At 39.7% G+C, this 18,966-nt stretch overlaps 1 protein-coding gene across 2 annotated transcripts in view; it reads left to right on the top strand.

Annotated features, from left to right (window-relative positions):
• The window catches only part of KCNH8 (potassium voltage-gated channel subfamily H member 8), a 337,559-nt gene that overhangs the window by 120,491 nt on the left and 198,102 nt on the right, over positions 1 to 18,966 (top strand). For both annotated transcript variants that reach the window (XM_070577513.1, XM_008519807.2), the window contains one exon: positions 18,393 to 18,524. In XM_070577513.1, the coding sequence (XP_070433614.1) occupies positions 18,393 to 18,524 (132 nt within the window). The remainder of the gene's footprint in view (positions 1 to 18,392; positions 18,525 to 18,966) is intronic.

Here is an 18,966-nt window from a genome sequence, read left to right as displayed (position 1 = left end):
CTATTGTTCCAGTTGTCTATTACTGTGTAACAACATCATCAGAACTTAGTGGCTTAAAACAGTCACTATTATGTCATACAGTATCAGGAATCCAGGTTGGGCTTGGCAGAATGGTCCTTCCTTGTGGAGTTAGCAGAGGTTGGTTGTTAGGTGGCATTCAGATTGGAGATGTGCTGCTTTGGAGGATCTTGAATGGCTTCATTTACATGCCTGGCATCTTGAAAGTCTGGGATCAGTTGGGACTGTCAACTGATATGCCTACACGTGGGCTCTTTGGCATGGAGTCCTCCGGGTAGTCTCGTGTTCCCTGAACCAGGCGGAAGCTGCAAGACCGATTGTGACCTAGTTAGGAAGTCACCTAGCTTAACTTCCTCCATCCTGTGTTGGTATTGTGGTTGGAGCAGCCACAAGTCCACTCAGATTCATGAGAAGGGGACCTAGGCCCGAGCTCTTGATAGGAAGAGTGCCAAAAAATGTGCAGCCACGTATTACAAACTCCATGTCTAGATTTGTAGAAACACATTTGTCGAGTATGTTCATCTGTGTGTACCAAGAGGCAAGAGGACATTTAATTCTGGTGCTTGTAAAATTTGCAGTTTTCATAATGTCTAAAGGGCCACCAAACAGGGACCTTGCTTCCTACAACTGAGTGTTTTAGTGAACTCTGAGTCAGATTCTGTCGCTCCTCTCAGTTACTTTGTCTAGTCTGATTCCTCTGATGTCTGACTTGAGACTTCGCATGCCCTGAAATAGAAAGCATTTATTATTTTATGATGATTCCCCAATATGTCTTTCAGTCTTGATAGAAGAGTAGGATTTTATATTTCCCTCCTGTGTCTTTTGTATTCGAGAAGTGGAGTTCAGAAATGTGAATACAGTAAACAACTTTGAAGCGATTGTAGCAGGAAGGCAAAGGGCTCAGGAAGGACCTGAGCTGCAGGCGTCCACGTGCCGCCTGGATGAGGAGCCCACCTCACAGTTGATCTTATCGCTCGCATAGATTCAAGCTTTGTTCCTGAAAATGTAGTCAGCTTTCCTGGTCCACTTCTCAGATATCGTAACAAGCTACTCTAACAGAAAGCTCGTTCTTTTTCTATGCCCACGGTTAAGGTTGCATAGTTTCATCAATAAGCAGGAGTGTTACGTCAGTCCCTGTGTTGAAGTGCTCACCCAGGCTCCCCAGCCAGGATGCTCAGAGCAAAGTGAGACAGACAGTTGTGTGGATCACGCCTCCACGCATTCATCAGGAACGCTTAGCTCTGCCTGTCCCGCTGAGATTGAGCGGTCAGTGTTACTGCCTGACTAGCTTCCCGCACACCTTCACTTCTTCAAACTCAGTCCTCCCGACTTAACACAGAAGACTCCACACAATAGTAACAGCCAACATTTACTCAGTGCTCACTGCAGGTCAAGCTCTGTGCTCTGCTCTGTGCCGTGTCGTCACTTCAATTAGTCCTCTCATCAGCTCTTTGAGGCGGATCCTAGTGATGCCCCATTTCACAAAGAAACTGATTCACGGAGAAGTTAAGAGGAAGGGCCAGAATCCAAGTCCTGGCAGTCTGACCCCTGACCCCTGACCTCTGTACTCTCAAACACTAAGGCATGTTCATGGGCATGACAAATGTAAGTCTCCTACCTAGGAATCCCATGATACTCTCTCACCTGCCCCTGGTCTCTGAGAAGGGATGGAGCGCCTTCCCAGGTGCTACACACACCCCTCAGAGAAGAACTGGCAAACCCTGAAAGCAAGAACCTATTAAGTTATTACTCATTTTTGTACCTGTGGCTGTTCATTATTCCCATCTTTATAAGCCAGAAATGAAACATAACCGTAAACAATGTTGGAGAATCTTTGTAGCTAAATATGTTCCCTTTGAAACAAGCTCATTATTTTAAAGGTTCTCTCTTTCTGTGGTAGGAAGAAATGATATTGAACTTGGAGGAAGCCATGCCAAGGGTCTTCCCGCTACATTTACTGTGCCAGGGCTGAGGATGGCTAGCATAAAGAGATCAACAGTTAGAATCAGAAAGACTTGGGGTAGAATCTTAGCTCTCTACGCTCACTAAGTATGTACTCTAGTTAAGCCGCTTTCTTTATCTGAGCATCAACTTGATCTTCTCCATAACAGAGATAACAATGCCTCCCTCACAGATGTCTGATGAAGGACCAAATGAGACAACCATTGTTCAGCATACATTAGCAGGACTAGCTACACAATTTGCAGGGCCTATTGCAAAGTGAAAATGCAGACACTTTTGTTAAAAAAAAAGGTTACTAAAAATTTCAAGACAGCAACTGCAGATCGTTAAACCAAAACCTAAGGCCCTTCTGAGTGGGGGGTCTGTGCAACTATACAGGTTGCACGCCCAGGATGCCAGTTCTGAGCATTAGAGTAGTTCCCCCCTTATCTGCAGGGGATATGTTCCAAGATCCCTAGTGGATGCCCGAAACCATGGATAGTACCAAACCCTATGTTTTTTCCCATGCATACATACCTATGATAAAGTTTAATTTGTAAATTAGATGCAGTAATAGATTAATAATAACTAATAAGAAAACAGAACAATTATAATAATATACTCTAATAAAAGTTACTATAGATCTTAGCAACCTCAGCATACAATTTTTTTTTCTTTCCTTAGGTCAAGAATTTTCACCTTTTCACTTAAAGGAAGCACTTTACAGCTTTTCTTTGGCGTAGCCTAATTGCCAGCATCACTACTCTTGTACTTTGGGGCCATTATTAAGTAAAATAAGGGTGACTTGAACACAAGCACCGTGATACCATGACAGTCGATCTGATAACTGAGATGGCTACTAAGTGACTAACGCGCAGGTAGTGAATACAGTGTGATACTGTGGACAAAAGGATGATTCACATCCCAGGCAGGAGGGAGCAGGATGGGGTGAGATTTCGTCATGCTACTCAGAATGACATGCAATTTAAAACTTATGAATTGTTTATTTCTAGAATTTTCCATTTAATATTTTCAGACTGCAGTTGACCGCAAGTAATTGAAACCATGGAAAGCGAAACTGCGGATAAGAGGGGACTACTGTATCGCCGTTTAACAAATATCCCTTCTTCCCCTGACACGTTTCCTCAAGAAGAACCTGTCTACTCCCATTTCCCAGAGCGCCAGACCCTCAGAACCTCAGAGTTAGATGTCTGACTCCAGTGCCTGGCCGTGGGTAACTCTGAGCCTTGGCCTGTCTGATCGTTTCTAGATCCCCTCACCTGACTAGAAAGCCATGGACATCTAACCACCTTCAAAGAGATTCTATAGGTTCTGTGATGTGTTAGCCAAGAGGCTCTACGTCTTTTGAGTTGTATAAGAATTACAAAATTGACACAAAAAATTATACCATTTTAGACATGCTAAACATATACTCTCCATATGGATAATTATATAATATTGACTAGTTACAGTTATATAAAAATAGAGCTGTGCTTTATTTCTCAGTGATAACCCTTTACTCCAAGACATCCATCAAATTTACACAATAACTAGTACCAGAAATTCAGATCTCTAGGGTACCCTCTGGGACCCTTTGACCCTGACATAGAAAGCCATTCTTCCTACCACTGCCTCAGTTCAGGCTCTCATGATTCGGGCCCTGAGTTGCAACAGTTCCATTTAACCATCACCCAATTTCCAGTTATGCCCTCTCAAGTCCTTTCTTCTCACTGCCTTAGAGCCATCTTCCTATATCGCAAATCTGATCATACTGCTCTCCTATGACAAAGCCTTCAGCGCTTCCTCATTGCCTTTCAGGATAAATGCAAACTCTGGTCGGGCATATAAATCCACTCAGGAGCTAGCTCTGGTCTATAGTTTCTCTCTTTAAACTCATCCTTTCCTTTTTCCACTCTCTCTTCTCCCCTCATTCCTCATCATTCCCACTCCAGCCCACCCCCTGCTTCACCTGACTATTTTACAGTTGTATTTTTTTCTTTAATGTTCCATGTACTAACTTGCCTGTGCCTTTGTACTTGATGTTCCCCCTGCCAGGAATGGTACTCCCCTCTCCCCATCCCCACCCTCACATTCAGCTAGTAAAATCCTCAAGACTCAGTTTAAGCCTATCTCATCTGCAAGCCCTTCACCAGCTATGACCTTCTGTTTCCCATCATACTGCCATTCTTTATAGTGGGTACCATCCTGCCATGAGCTGAATGTTTCTGTTCCCCCAAAATTCATATGTTGTAAGCGTAATCCCAATTTGGTGATATTTGGAGGGGCCTCTGGGAGGTAATTAGGCCACGAAGATAGAACTCTCATGAACAGGATTAGTGCACTTATAAGAAGAGGCCAGGGATCTAGCTTGCTCTCTTTCTGCCACGCAAAGCTATAATGAGAAGCTGGCAGTCTGCAACCCAGAAGAGGGCTCTCACCAGAACCCGACCATGCAGGCATCCCGAACTTGGACTTACAGCCTCCAGAGCTGTGAGAAGTAAATTTCTGTCATTTATAAGATGCCTAGTCAGTGGTACTTTGTAATAGTAGCTGAAACTAAGAAACTGCCTGTCTTGTAACTTTCTCTTTATACATTTATCTCCCCTATGAGATCGTACACAATCGAGGGTGGCCTTTCTTTCTGGTGCCCAATTAATCTTGGTATTTACAGTACCTAGAACAGTCCTTGGTACATAAGAAATGCTTAATAAACACTTGCTGACTGAACAAAAATGTTCATCTTGCTGTTTCAAATGAAGCCCTGTACTGCTCCTGTGTTAGAATAGCCTTGAGATGAGTTGATCTCTACACTCTCCTAGAAACTCATTTTGCTCTTTTGTTTCAACTTCATGGCGACCTCTCCTTCCAAGTTTCCTCAGAACTCTGACCCCATGTTCCCCTTTTCATTCTATTTTTGACATTGTTTCCAATGCTAGGATATTTTTCTTTTTTTTCTGCTTGCAGAGCCCTTTCAATTCTCTATCTTGCACAGATAGAGGGAGTGGCATTCTGGAGTTTTCTGCTGGGTGGATAAATCAAATCTGTTGTCATGGGAAGTGAGCAGGTTGTCCTGAGGCATCTTAATTCAGGAATGGTAGATTGGGGTCTGGAGAATTATTCATTGACAACCTCTGCCCTTAGTCCTTTCTGTCATGGCTGTCCCTTGGAGACTGGGCCAATGCAGGCACAAAGGGGGTAAAAAATAATGCAGCCAAGAATGGTGAGTGCCTCCTCAGAGCACACTGGCAAGAAAAGGCCAGAGGCACACAGCTGGAGAGACAGCCACCAGAGAATGCAGACAAAGCCAGCAACTTACACACAACTCAGGAATGCTTGTGCTTGCTGTTGGGGACAATGGGACCCCTCTGAATGTGAAAGGAAGAAGTATTTTTGTTCCACCTGGGAGCTCTGGCATGTGAATATCCAAGGTGAACGGGCTCTCTAAGAAGCAGTCCAATTGTTGGCTTTTAGCATCTTGGCAGGATGTTCAAGTGAAATTATATTTTCAGCTGCATATTTGAGAACAAAAATGTAGTAAAAATTGTATTATTGTGGAGAGCTTTTTAAATATTTTCAGTGTGCTTGACTGGAAAAAATAATGAATTTTGTGTGTGAAGACTTGAGTTTGAGTCCTGGTTCAGTCTTTGACATTCTGTATGTGACCTTAGCCAAGTCATTTCAACCTTCAATATCTGACCTTGTCCGTAAAAGGCAGAGATAATACCTTTATCTTAAAGCCATTAAGAGGATCAGATAGGGAAAGTAAGTGATAGAAAATATAAAGATGCTGGCTGTAATGATTCTCATAGTCTAGATTTTTATCTACCAGGCAAAAATGCTCCCATCACTATGAACTTTGTGATTTGAACAAGGTCCTTCCACTCCCTGAGCCTCAGTTTTCTCACCTGTAAGATGGCAATAATAGTAATAACATCTACTTTATAGGCTTAAATGAAACATTGCTTGTAAAGTGCTTTGCACAGTGCCTGGCACATGGGCTCTCAGTAAATGTTAGCTGTCACTTTTGCAACCAACAGCCTTGTTTTTCTAAAGTTGGAATTCATCTTATAATAGTTAACTTTGTTCTTTGAACACAAATTTTAGAACCCCTGCGATGTTTGGGCCCTGCACTCTGCTTTGCACATGGGAGAGTGCAAGAGAAAGGAAGACACAGTTCTTACTCTGCTGGACCTAATAGTCTCCTGAGAAACAAAGACTCATCATTTAATCACACAGCCCTGTTAAGCAGTTTGCAGGCAGACTACAGGCTGCTATGGAAGGGAATAACGGGGGGATTTGACCAAATCTTGGCTACAAGGAAGACTTCATCAGGAAGTGATGTTCGCGTTGAATTTTGAAGGATGAGTAGAAATTGACTACATGGAGGAAAGAATGAAAGCATTCTAAGCAAAGAGATCTACATGTGCAAAGGTCCTGGGAGAGACTGCCTCATGTGAGAAAAAGAGAGAAGGCCAGTGTCACTGGAGAACAGGCAGCAAGGTATCACATGGGAGTGGGAAGGCAGACAGGAGTCAGATCACACAGAGCTCCATAGACTATGCTCAGGCTACCGCCAGTTAACTAAAGGCAGCCAGTGTTCAAGGCAGAGAAGTCACATGATGAATACTTCTTTTTACAAAGATCGTTTGTGCTGCCATGTGAGGCAGGTAATCCGCATAGGTGATGACTGTTGCTCAGATCAGAGTGTGATCTGAGGACCAGTAGTATTGGCATCACCTGGAACTTGTGAAAAATGCAAATAATCAGGCCCTGCCCATACCTACTGAATCAAATCTGGAGGCGGGCCCGGATTGCGGAAGTTTAGCTACTGTAATTGACAGGATTTGGTGTTCTCTTTGGTTTGGAGGATGAGAAAGAAGGAAGTGTCAAGAATGACTCCAAAACATGCATCTGCAATAGAAACCATCTAACCCGGCTCTTTGTAGCTTGTTGGGTATATGTTTTGAGATGAGAAGGGAGGGAATTCTGGGGCATGGACTTTGTTTTTTGTGTGTTTGGCTTTTGGATATTTACTAATCCACAGAGCACTGATGGTGGGATCCAAGAAGCATCACTATTACAAACGACATCAAGTGAAAAAAATTTCTTATGGTTGGGAACATCTCTCCTGGATTGGCAGCATAACCAAGCTATAACTGGAGAGTTGATTTCATCTGTGATAAGGAGAACTGTTTTTCCTGAAGTCTTTACTTTCCCAGAATTCTTCAATTTTGAGTTCACTAAATGATCTTTTGAAACATCATGTTCCACTATTTTTTTTTAAAAAAAGCACTCTGTTTCAGAAATACAGTCGGAGTCAAATAGCAAAAGAAGCCTTGTTAACAATGCTCCTAAGAAAAGATACTATGAAAAGGGAAAACATTAAACTTAGAATGTGTTTTGAGGTTAAAAAAAAATCTCCTTTTGCCTAAGGGTGTAGTTACCAAGTGTAGTTGCCTAAGTGTATAGAAAAAAGCCCCTTTTTCATTTTGTGTAATATCTATAGTGATTTAGGAAACTACCTGTTCTTGTCCGTGCATAAAAGAGATTGCCAGAGTAGAAGTTTCTCGCATTGTTTAGCCTCTAGTTGCTTTGCGCTGACTGTATGAACTCTTTGACCGCCATCTCCATTTCACTCCTTTAGCCTCCTGATTTGCATGGATTTTGCTTTGTGATGTCGCTCAGAAAGTTCCTATTCCACACAATCGCCAAAGTAGCTTCTGTTCACAGAATTAGAAGAAAAACCTTGTCAGGGATCCCTCTAAGACGTTGATGGTGAAGCCTATTTTTCAGGTGAAGGATAATTAAGTACATTCTCATTATCAAAACAGAAAGAAAATGACCATCCTCTATTAAGAAAATTGGGTTTTCTGGATCATCTATTAGAATGCACCACTGTGACATTTATACTCTAGGTTCGACCCGAAGAAATACTTTTTTTGGTTCTTGCACTAACAAATAGTGCTTGTCAATACTGTGGTAGTATAGAGTCTGGTCAAAACTCCCAAAGAATCAAGAATTAACCCCTAGTATAGAGTAATCTGTAGGCTTCAACATAAGGGGTTGGCAAAGTCCAGACTGTGGACCATATCTGGCAGGATGCCTGTTTTTGCAAAGGATGTTTTATTGGAAAACAGCCACGCTCCTTTGTGCATGTATTGTTGATTACTGTTTCAGCACTACAATAGCAGAGCTGAGTCGTTGAGACAGAGACTGTCTGAGCCGCAAAGCCAAAAATATGTAATATCTGGTCCTTTGCAGAAAAAGTTTGCTGACCTATGAAGATGAATGTGCCAAATCTGTTAGGTTGAATATCAAATTGGGGCCCTCGTGGTTTAGGAAAATTCTGAATTGCCATGTTTTAATTACGTGTATATGCTCAAAATGTACTTTTTTGTTGTTGTGAGAGGCAAATGCCTGTAATCCTATGGAAGCTGGTGAGAAAACAGTATGCACAAATTTATTTTTCTCCAAATGATGTCTGTCTTGGCACAGGCTTGTCAGTGCTGACACCTCACCTGAGCATGGTGGGTACAGCACTGCTTACATGGGCACTGAGGTTTGGCCTCAAGTTTTTGGTGAGGTATCAGCTCTATTTTAGGGGAAAAGCAGTAAGTTGAGGAAGCATCTAAACTGTTTTGCCTCACAAGCCTGCCAAGTTGTGACTCAGGGCAATCTGGCGCAGTGTTCATGAGTCTTCAGCGAGAGACGAGTTTGCACAATGGAAGAAATCTTCAGTATGTTTGTTGTCTGCATGTTCTTGGAAAGTGCTAAATTGACACCTAAAACTGCAATCTTCTATTTATACACTGGAGAATCATCATGAGATCCTTAACCATTTCTTTTCAATTCCTCTTTCCTTATTTCCAAATTCTCATCTTAAAAGTTTCTGCTTTCTCCCATAGGACACATTTTCCATCCTTTTTACCTTAATTGCCCAACCTTTTAAACACAGATTCTAATTCTGAACCTAATTGCCTAACAAGGACTTGATCAGTGCTGAATTGTTTACATGTCCTGGCTTATTTTATCAATAATATCAATAGTAGATACAAATATAATTTTTCTTTTTAAAATATCAAAACTGGATTATTCACTCATGTGATAACTATTCCTTTGATGATTTTTTTTTTGATATTTGGAGAAATGCACCGTGTTTTAGCACGAAGCCCATGAAACTGAGAGTCACATGATTTAAGGTCTAGACCCAACTCTTCCAACAGTTAACATTGTGACCGTGGACAGTTTGCTCAACCACTCTGAACCCAGGATTTTCATCTTTACAATGAAGAGATGAAAGTCCTGTGTTCAGAGTGCAAAACAGTAATAGACAATACATATACACTCTCTACAGCCTCTTCTAACTCCAGCAATCTGAGATGATGTTATATGTTACAACTTAATACTAGATTAGACATTCAAGGAAATCTTGAATAATTCTCCATTTTCCAAAGCGATATGTTTCCTTAATTTAAAAAAATCATGGAATGTTTCATATGTACACAAAAGACAGATTTTTATAACAAATATCCACCTTATGCCATCACCTAGCTTTAACAAATGTTAATATTGAGCCATAATTTTGCCTGATTTTTTGTTATGTTTAAAAATCAAAACATTACGCATACAAGCAAAGTCCTTACTTTATATAACTAGTCAAAATGTATAAAATACTTTACGTATATTGGGCTCTTCAGAGCTCTTAACCATGAGAAGTGGCCATATATCCAGTATGCAGATGTGCTGCAGACAGATGTAAAAACTATGTGTGAGGATCCTCAGCAAGTAAATGAAGAATCCAGGTCTCAGCCACATGCAATGTCATCTAAGCCCTGTGTTCTTTTCATTTCATCTTGACCGTCTTTTTCTGAATACATCATTTTGTAATCAGGGTTCTTTAGAAGCAACATAAATTGATTCTGGTTATCTTAAGCAAAAATAATAATTTATTAAAAACATGTTGCAACTTATAGAACCAAAGAAAGTAATGAGCAACCAGCCCATGTAAAAGGCAGAAAGCAGTAGTCTTCTGTAAGGTCTGGGTAGCAGCAATAGCTGGAAAGATTTTTCTGGCCTTTATTGTTGAATGAATTTACTTCTTCCATTTTTGATCTAAGGTCCTTCTGTTCAAGATTAAAATTTCCAGAAGAGAAAGACTGATTGGTCCTGTGTGTACTCCTTGTCTGTCCCGTCAGTGAGGGCTGGTCAGAGCACCAGGTTTGATAGCTCTACCAAGGCTGCCTGCGGAGAGGAGTTTTTGTTCCAAATGGACTATGGAAGTGTAGTGACAAGAGGAAGGGGCATGGACGCTATTCTGCCAAAAATATGAGATGTCTACTATACTCTTTATGGCAATCATGAGAATGTGCATCTCATATCTCTGATTACAGGAGAGTGATTGGCTGATAGCTGCTGTGCTCTGAAACACACTGCTTTGTTGGCACAGAGGCCAAACTTTCCTTGGGCTGCTCTCAGCCAATTACTGAGTGAAGCAAGGATGCTAAGACAGTTCTGTGCCCAGGAGATGCGGAGCTGCTTTGAGCGATTTGGCTAGCTGACTCTCCGATGACCTTAGCGAACTTTCCCTAGACCAGCACTGCTGTCTAGGACGCTGTCATCCAACTTTCCTCCCTTCCCTCTCTCCTTTGCTTGACCTCAAACCTGCATTGTGGTCTTCTCATCATTTGCTTCTGAGAGGACCTGCAATAACACACAAATAGTTATTAATATTCAAAAGCAGTGTTAAGTAGCACTTTCACAAATAATTCCTTAAGAATGTCTTGCCACAGTCCTACACCATCTTTTCCCACACTCTATATCTTCTTATCCTGCTCTGCTTTTTCTTTGTGTTGTAGCATTTAAAACTTTCTAATAAACTATGCAATTATTTGTAATTTATTATTTTTCTCTCCAAAGTAGAATATAAGCTCTCTCAGGGCATAGGACAGATTTATTTTTTGTTTGTATACTGATGTATCTGAATACTTAAAACAGTTCCCAGCCACGGCAGGCACTCAATAAATATTTGTTGCATGAATGAATAGCTTTATGTCAAATTGCTTCAATGTAATCTCCAAATATTTTCTTTTGAGTCCTTAACTAAGTAATCCCAGAGTCCCAGGCCCACTTAACCATGCTGAGTTCATGTAGGCATTATGTTTATTGGCACCAACAGTTATTCCCATTGCCCTGCAAAGACTATAGATTCCTCCAACTAAAGCCTTGTGCAAGTAGAGAGAGTTTACTCAATCCTCAAATTCTCATTTAAAGTAAGTTCTTTTTCACTGAACAACTGCAAGTTTGAAGAAATCTTAAATTACTCTTCTTAGAGTCAAGCATCGAGGGAGTGGGTTTGTTTCAGTGCCTTGTTCTCTGAAAGAAGTGGCTTACAAGGAGCAATGACGAAGCCAAGCCTGTTGGATCAGACACTTTTCTGCTCACTAACAATGGTCCATCATCTCTGGCTTTCTTTCCCCCAGAGGATCATTGAAAGAGAGAGTCATGGCTCAGAGTTGATTGGGGCTCAGTTCTCTTTGTTATTTCCAGTCTTAGAAGAGATGAGTCCAGAGCTACCGTGGTATGAGATCACCATTTCTGAAGCTTTCTAGGAAAGCAAGAAGCGGAAACATACTGGGAGGAGGGGTGAGGCAAAGATTTTGTCAATGAGGTCAGAATATGTTGCTACATACGTTAACAACTTAGGTAAATACACTTAAAAATTGTAATCAGGAGCCAGCCCTGGTGGCCTAGTGGTTAAAGTTCAGCTCTCTCACTGCTTTAGTGGCCCGGATTCATTTCCCAGTTGGGGAACCACACTACCCATCTGTCAGTTGCCATGCTGTGGTGGTGGCCCACATAGAAAAACTAGAAGGACTTACAACTAGGATATGCAACCATGCATGTATACAACAATACAACTTTGGGGAGAAAAAGAAAAAACAAAGAAAATAAAACTGTAATCATGAAGCTTTTGTGAGTACAGTCTCTTTGTCTCAATGTGGGACTAAAAGCAGCACCGGTAGCGAGTTTTGGATCCCATTGTCTCAGTGGATACTGAAGCAAGTGTAAGAATTAGCACCATGTGTACCTTAATGGAGGGAGTATGCCAATCTGAAACTAAAGAAGCGGAATCTTGTTTCACATAGAGGTTCTACCCTTATTATGGAGTGGAGAGGGAGATTTAAAAAAATCCAAAAGCTTTATTTCATTTTTTTCTCTTATAATAGGACATTTAAAATAGTATACATATCATTATATCCTATAGCATGGGTAGAAAGAAAAATCAAATAAAAGTGAAACTCAATTCCTAAAACATTGCTCATGGAATAAGATCATTCCCAGAATGTTATAGTAAAGCAAGATTAGAAAACCAAACTGGGACTCATGTTTAAATTCAACTCTTCAACACTTACTAGTTGTGTGACCCTGAAAAAAATACTACACATCTCAATTTCTACATTTGTAAAATATGGTTCGGTTTGGTAACACATTGGTCAGGTTGATGAGTGAGAAGTTTAGATATAACACATGTGAAGCATGTGACACAGTGTTTCGCATATAATAGAAGCTTTGTAAATTACAGCCATCACTAGGTCCTTGCTGTGTGCATTATATTGTCAGGACTCCTTTATCTCTATTTCTCATTGGACTGTACCCAATTATCCTGGTTCTCCTCTAAACCTATCCCAGCTGAATTTGTGTTTAATCATATGTGGAAATCACTTCAGTTGTAGGTAAGAATGATCTTTGTTTATCATCAGAAGCAGTTGGGTTTTCTTAAAGCAAGTAGTAGCTCCACTGGTCAATAATTCAGTAAACGACTTGTTGAGCAAGGATGTTGGAACTATTGACTAAAGCACATCTTGGGGACATTTTTTGGATCTCAAGTTCCCAAGCTTCTCTTGTTCCTAATTATTAGAGATTTCTGAGAGATGGCTATACATACTTCTGGGAGAGGAATAGAGTATTTTTATTTAAGGAGAAAGGGAACTCGGGATGAAATAGAAATTGGCACATTCAAATCAGTTAAGCATTACTTGATTGGGTAGCTATCTTTCCTTCCTTCCTTTGTTTCTTCCTTCCTTCTTTTCTTCATTCTTTCTTTTCCTCCTTCCTTCCTTCTTTTCTCTCTCCTTTCCTTCCTTCCTTCTTTCCTTCTTTTCTCTCTCCTTTCCTTCCTTCCTTCTTTCTTTCCCTCTCTTCTTTCTTTTTCCTCTTCTTTCTTTCTTTCTCTTTTTTTCCAGATATCCTAACTTAACATAAAACTTTTCTCAAAGTTTGAAAGGAACTATCTGTTAGAACTTAAATCATGGAGAATATGTAGAAAGTGGTCCCCCCAGAAATATGACATCATCACTCGTTGCCTAGCCTTGAACTCCTTTTATTTCTTATCCTACACTCTTGAGTTGCCAGAATCCCACTATATATTCCTTCATGCTTATTCTAGAGAAGCTGAAAATAAGAATCCTGAGGAGAAACAAAACAACTATAATCCCACAATCCACCACTATTAGTATTTTGTGTGTATTCTGTTAGTCATTTGTTTTTGTACAGAAACAAATTTAAAACACATTGCTGTATGAGATCCTCATTTTTCATTAAATATTGAAAGGAAAGGTGTCCTTAATCATTGCACTGTTCAGGTAGGTCTCCAACTGGCTCAGTTCATCTCCCACCAACCCCACTCTGCCCTCCATTGCTACACAGGCTGTCAGGGCCCCAGTGCCCATCACTTTGGTTCACTAGTATCCTGGCATTTTGGAGGAAGGGTGTCCACTCAAGGCAAATTCACTGGGGACTGCACAAAGACTTGAAACATATATAGGCTGCACTGTAGATGGATGGTCCTCGGAGGGGTATTCTGTGAAGATAAGGTGAAGCCTTGACATGGTATTTCGCCAAAGAATCATTGCTTTCATCCCTTAGTATAGTCCAAACACCAAGAAGAGCTGGTGAGGCTCCTGTAGTAACTTGTCTCCCATGCAGCTCTGGGCACTCCAGGGGACTGCCCCCAACCTTTTTTAATATGATCTTCCTTTAGTTCACCTTTTCATACTACCCATCCCGCTCCTATTTTCCTATCTAGTCCCTTAAAAAGAGATCTTCCATATTGATAAAGAATCTGGAATGTTTATGCTAATGCTTTCAGCAAGCAGTGAAAAGTCATTGGGTGTTTTTAACCAGGATCCCATATTTTCACAGCTCATTGGAAGCAGCACAGGAGGAAAACTAAAGGTGGGGAGAACACTGTTGAAGAGTGGATGAGAGATGATTAAGGCCAAAACAAGGCAGTAGCAAATGTGATAAAGACGAGAGACCACTAAGAGCTCTGTGGTAGACTCAGGTGGGACTCCCATCACTTCCCCATTCTCTCTGCTACAGACACAAGTGTCCCATCATCCAACTATCACTACCAGTAACCTAGTTTACTAACCTGCAGCTCCTTTCTCACCCTCAACCCATACATCCCTTAGACTCATTTCCAAAAACTGTCAAACCTGTCATCACATCATTGACTAAGTAGCACTGAGACAATGGTTATAGAGAACAAGACTCATCCGATTTAATGTGAAAGATGAGAAGCAGCTGAAAATATTTATGTAACATGATATTGATGCTGTTAACACATAGGATATTATATTATTATAGTCATAATTTCAAAAACCGAAAGTCACACATCTTTATCATTAAAAATCCAATCAAAATCCTGCTTGATATAAGAAACACGAGGACATGCAGTGTGTCCATATCCCACTTTCTGCTGTCATGTTACCTTGGGAAATGCTACTTGCATCACGTTGTGACAGGATAGCCATTAAAGAGAAGGGAACAACTCGCAACTCAATTTTCTTTATATCTGAACCGTCTTGTATTAAGTTATTAAACCATGAACTCATACTGGACATTTCATCATTAGTTTTCACTTATTGAAAAATACACTCTTTTGGGGGTATATGGTAAGCATATAACTCTTCTTATAATTGTAAATATTATCAAGTCAAATCCTGTACCCTTGTTTCCCAATGACGAAAAAGAAAGTACCAAAATGAGACATGGGACATTCCACCAGATTTAAGCTCTGTGCAATTATTTATGCAATTCTGAAAATACATTTTACCATATAGGGTATAAACCCTGTTTTCTCCCCATCAGTTGTATTTATCCATGGAAATTAAAGGTATTATTAACTTAAATCCTGGCAGAGCCTCATCTGTTTTAGCACTCACCAACCCACATGGTAATTACTGCTGCTAAATACAGAAGGAGTTAAAATTGACACAAGATTTCTGCCCTCCAACCCTGCTTTTAAGAGTCCTTCACATCTCTGGATTTGAGGCTGAGGGATTTGCTGCCTCCCATCTTAACCCTAAGAGAGATTTATTGTATCAGGCTGTAACTGCTGTTGCCTGAAAGATGTTGCATGATCATCATTGTGCTCACGGGTAAGAGAGAAAGGATAGACTCTGGGAATAACTTTGAATTATTACAGCCATGCAAGGTTGAAGATTTTCTCAGAGAGCCAGGGCAGAGGGCCTAGTGGAGAGATTTATGAAAGCAGGGAAGGGAAGGATAAGCGAGCAAATTAAGTGGGAAAAGTCTTGCTTTAAACATGATAGGTAGGTTTTGGCATCCTTCCTCTTTTTCTGGAAGAAGAAGCAAGTGCAGTATGCTTTGCTTTCTCACTTCAGAGGCACCCAAAGCCATATTTGTAAGGCTGTTGGTATGGATAAATCTGAAGGAGTGTTTGAAAGAAGAAAGGAAGAAGGGAGGAAGAAGGGAGGGAAGAAAGAGAAGGAAAGAAGGAAGGAGGGAAGGAGGAAGGGAGGGAGGGATGGAGGAAGGAAGGGAGGAAGGAAACAGACCTATATGTCCCTAACACTGCTTCCCTAATACACATTTTTGTCATATATGCCATGGGAATGTAGATTATCAGCTTAGTTCATGCCAAATCATTACAAAACTTGAACTTAGAGGGACTTATATTAATGAAGTTTCATTGAACTTATAAAATGTCAAAGATCACATCTCATTGTAACTTAAAAGACAAATCTCAAAGTGATCTTTCAACTCTCCCAGAAAGAAAACGATGTGAAACGACAGCTGTGTGTCAAAGGCTGATCAGAGAATACTGCCGTGCTGGCAGCTGTTTCCTTGGCTTTCACCTCATTTTGTGCTTTTGTCTATCTCTTAAATACATTGGTGTGCCTGTGCAAAGGCTCTGTAGAGACAATAATGATGCTTGCCTGAGTGCATAGATAAAGTGGACTTTCAGAAAAATTAATAGCCTTTGTTCTGATTTGGGAGATATTCTTGCAAGATAATTGAAAGAAAGATGATTTAAAATATAACCAAAATTCAGATTCATACCATTCTCCATGTCCACACTATTACTGTCTCTGGGGTCTGACTGATAGCTTGGCGTGATGGTTCTTTTTGTTCCTACCGTAGCTACAGCATTAGTAAAAATGACTCCCAACTTGAAATAGTGGCCATAGCAAAATTTGAAGTTAAGAGCCAGTCTGGAAGGATGAGGATAGCAGTTTGCCCAGAGATATGGCTCATTTATGAAGTTTCTCCATTAGTCATAGCAATAGAGTTGATATATTGTCTCATGGTTTTTGGGTTACTACACCCACCGCGGGACTGAAGGATGTGAGAATATTACAACTGAGGGAACAAAGTTCCAGAAAGGTTAATTGACTTCCCAATGGTCACATGGCTAGTTAGTTTTAGAGCTATTGTTACATCCCAGGTCTCCTGGAGCCTGGTGAGGCAGTATTATGTGGCATAAATATTTGGGAAGATGAATGAAAGGAAACCATAGGTCTGAGTCAAAAAAACAAGGAGGAAATCATGTCTCTGAAACTATTAGGAGGATGTGTGGTAACAGGCACATTTTCCATGCATCCTTTATATAGTAGAAGCACGTTATACACACATGTATTGCATGTATATACAACTACATTTTTCAAAAGACACAGTAGCAGCTTAATAAAATATGATTGTTATGTCAGATGGCCTCTAAATACAAATCATCTGCTTCATCTGGTGCTCAACAGGAGGAAAAATGATAGATTCCAAGGCTGGATGCATCAGCTGTGTTGGAAACTGTGAGATCTTATACAGTATACACAAAACAAGTTAAAACATCAAGGATATTTCTGACTGTTATTTTTGTCTTATACTCAACTTTGAAATCAACTCCCAAATAAGATGAAAATTTACCAAGTTTTTTTCCCCCATCCAAATAAAAATGAAGGAAAATTATGTGAGTGGATTAATAGTTTAGTTTTTAAGCAATAACTTTTCTGTCATTTTCAAATGTTTCTACCCAGGAAAGCTTTTTAGTAGGAAACCTAGAATAGTAATTTTAATGTATTTTTAAAATATGTAAAAACATTTCAAAATATAAGCCTTAGGTTTGGACTTGAATCTATTAATGGTATTTTTTGTGGTTCTTTTGCTCAAAAAATAGAATTGAACTTGATTATCATCTTTTAAAATATGTTCTTGAAATAAAACATACATACTAAAGAATACACATGGCATAAATGTACAGTCTGATGCATTTTCAAAAACTGAACACTCTGTGTAAACAACATAAAGATTATAAAACAAAATTTGACCAGCATCTCAGAACTCCGTGACCCGAGTCCCCTTTTATTCATAATCTCTCAAAGGTAACCACTAACCTGACTTTAACACCATAGATTAGTTTTGCCTGTTTTTGTGCTTAATGTAAAAGCATTCTACTCATTTGTGTCTGGCTACTTTTGCTCAGCATAATGTTAGTGGTATTCATCCATTTGATTGTCAAATCTTCTATATCCCTCATCCGCATTGCTGTATAATGTTGTATCATGAAAATATATCTTAATACTGCCAGTTTTTAAAGTATATGTAATAATTTGCCACCAACCAGCAATTTAGGAGAGTTCAAGTGACTATACATCTTCCCTCAAACTTAATATTTTCCATCTTTTTTATTTTAGCCATTCTGGTGGACAAGCATTAATTTTCAAGCTGACTAAATAAACCTCTAACAAACTCATAGCAGACAAAGGTCTTATTTAGGAAGCAGTGTGTGCTGGGGTGGGAAGGGGCACTGTTGTGTCAAGTGGAATGTTTCAACATCACTAAGTTCAAAGAAGCACAAATTGAATGACGTAAACAGAAATGTCTCCGCACAGACAAGTGTTTTTGTTAAAAATACTGCCTTATTTTCAGAGAAAGCATTTCATTTGGGGATGAAGAGATGTGCATATGGGCAAGATATTTATGGAATCTGAAAACTGACATTTTTAAGATTTTGGGGGGGAGTTGTGGGATAGAAGAAAACAGTAAAGACTTTATTAACCGTACCACTAATGATTGAGATTTTCATAGAAAAAACAGAAGGCTTTGGTTGATTTGTGTTTTTATTATTGTTGCAGGATCTCCATTTTGGTGCCTATTGGATATTGTTCCTATAAAGAATGAGAAAGGAGATGTGGTACTTTTTCTGGCCTCATTCAAAGATATAACAGATACAAAAGTGAAGATTACTCCAGAAGATAAAAAAGAAGGTTTGTACTGTTTTCAGAAAACATTGACAGATGGAGTAACATTTTGAAATTGTTTACTCAAAAACTCTGGGAGGAAAAAAAATTATCTTTTTAATAACAGCAACTGATAAATATTCATAACTGCTAGCAGTCTGTATTTGGTGCCTAGAATACAAAATCAGAGAGACTCGCGTGAGTTTACACTCTCCTTTGTTATAAAGACTCTTTTGACAGGAACCAGAAGTTCGTATTCTTATGCAAATAGGATGAAGTAGGAAAAACAATTTATCAGAACATAAAGATTCACACTACTTTGTTTTATTAGGAAAAAAATGAATTTATAGCAACAAGTCGAGTTAGAATGATATGATTAAAATAGATCTCTCAGTTTCATCGAAAGTGCAGTAGCTCAAAACTTAGAAGGGCAAAATTTCATTTTACGTACAAATTTAAGTTTAGTGGT

This window comes from Equus przewalskii, chromosome 15 (assembly GCF_037783145.1).
Source record: "Equus przewalskii isolate Varuska chromosome 15, EquPr2, whole genome shotgun sequence".
Taxonomy (NCBI): Eukaryota; Metazoa; Chordata; class Mammalia; order Perissodactyla; family Equidae; genus Equus; species Equus przewalskii.
This window is presented reverse-complemented; position numbering and strand designations above follow the sequence as displayed.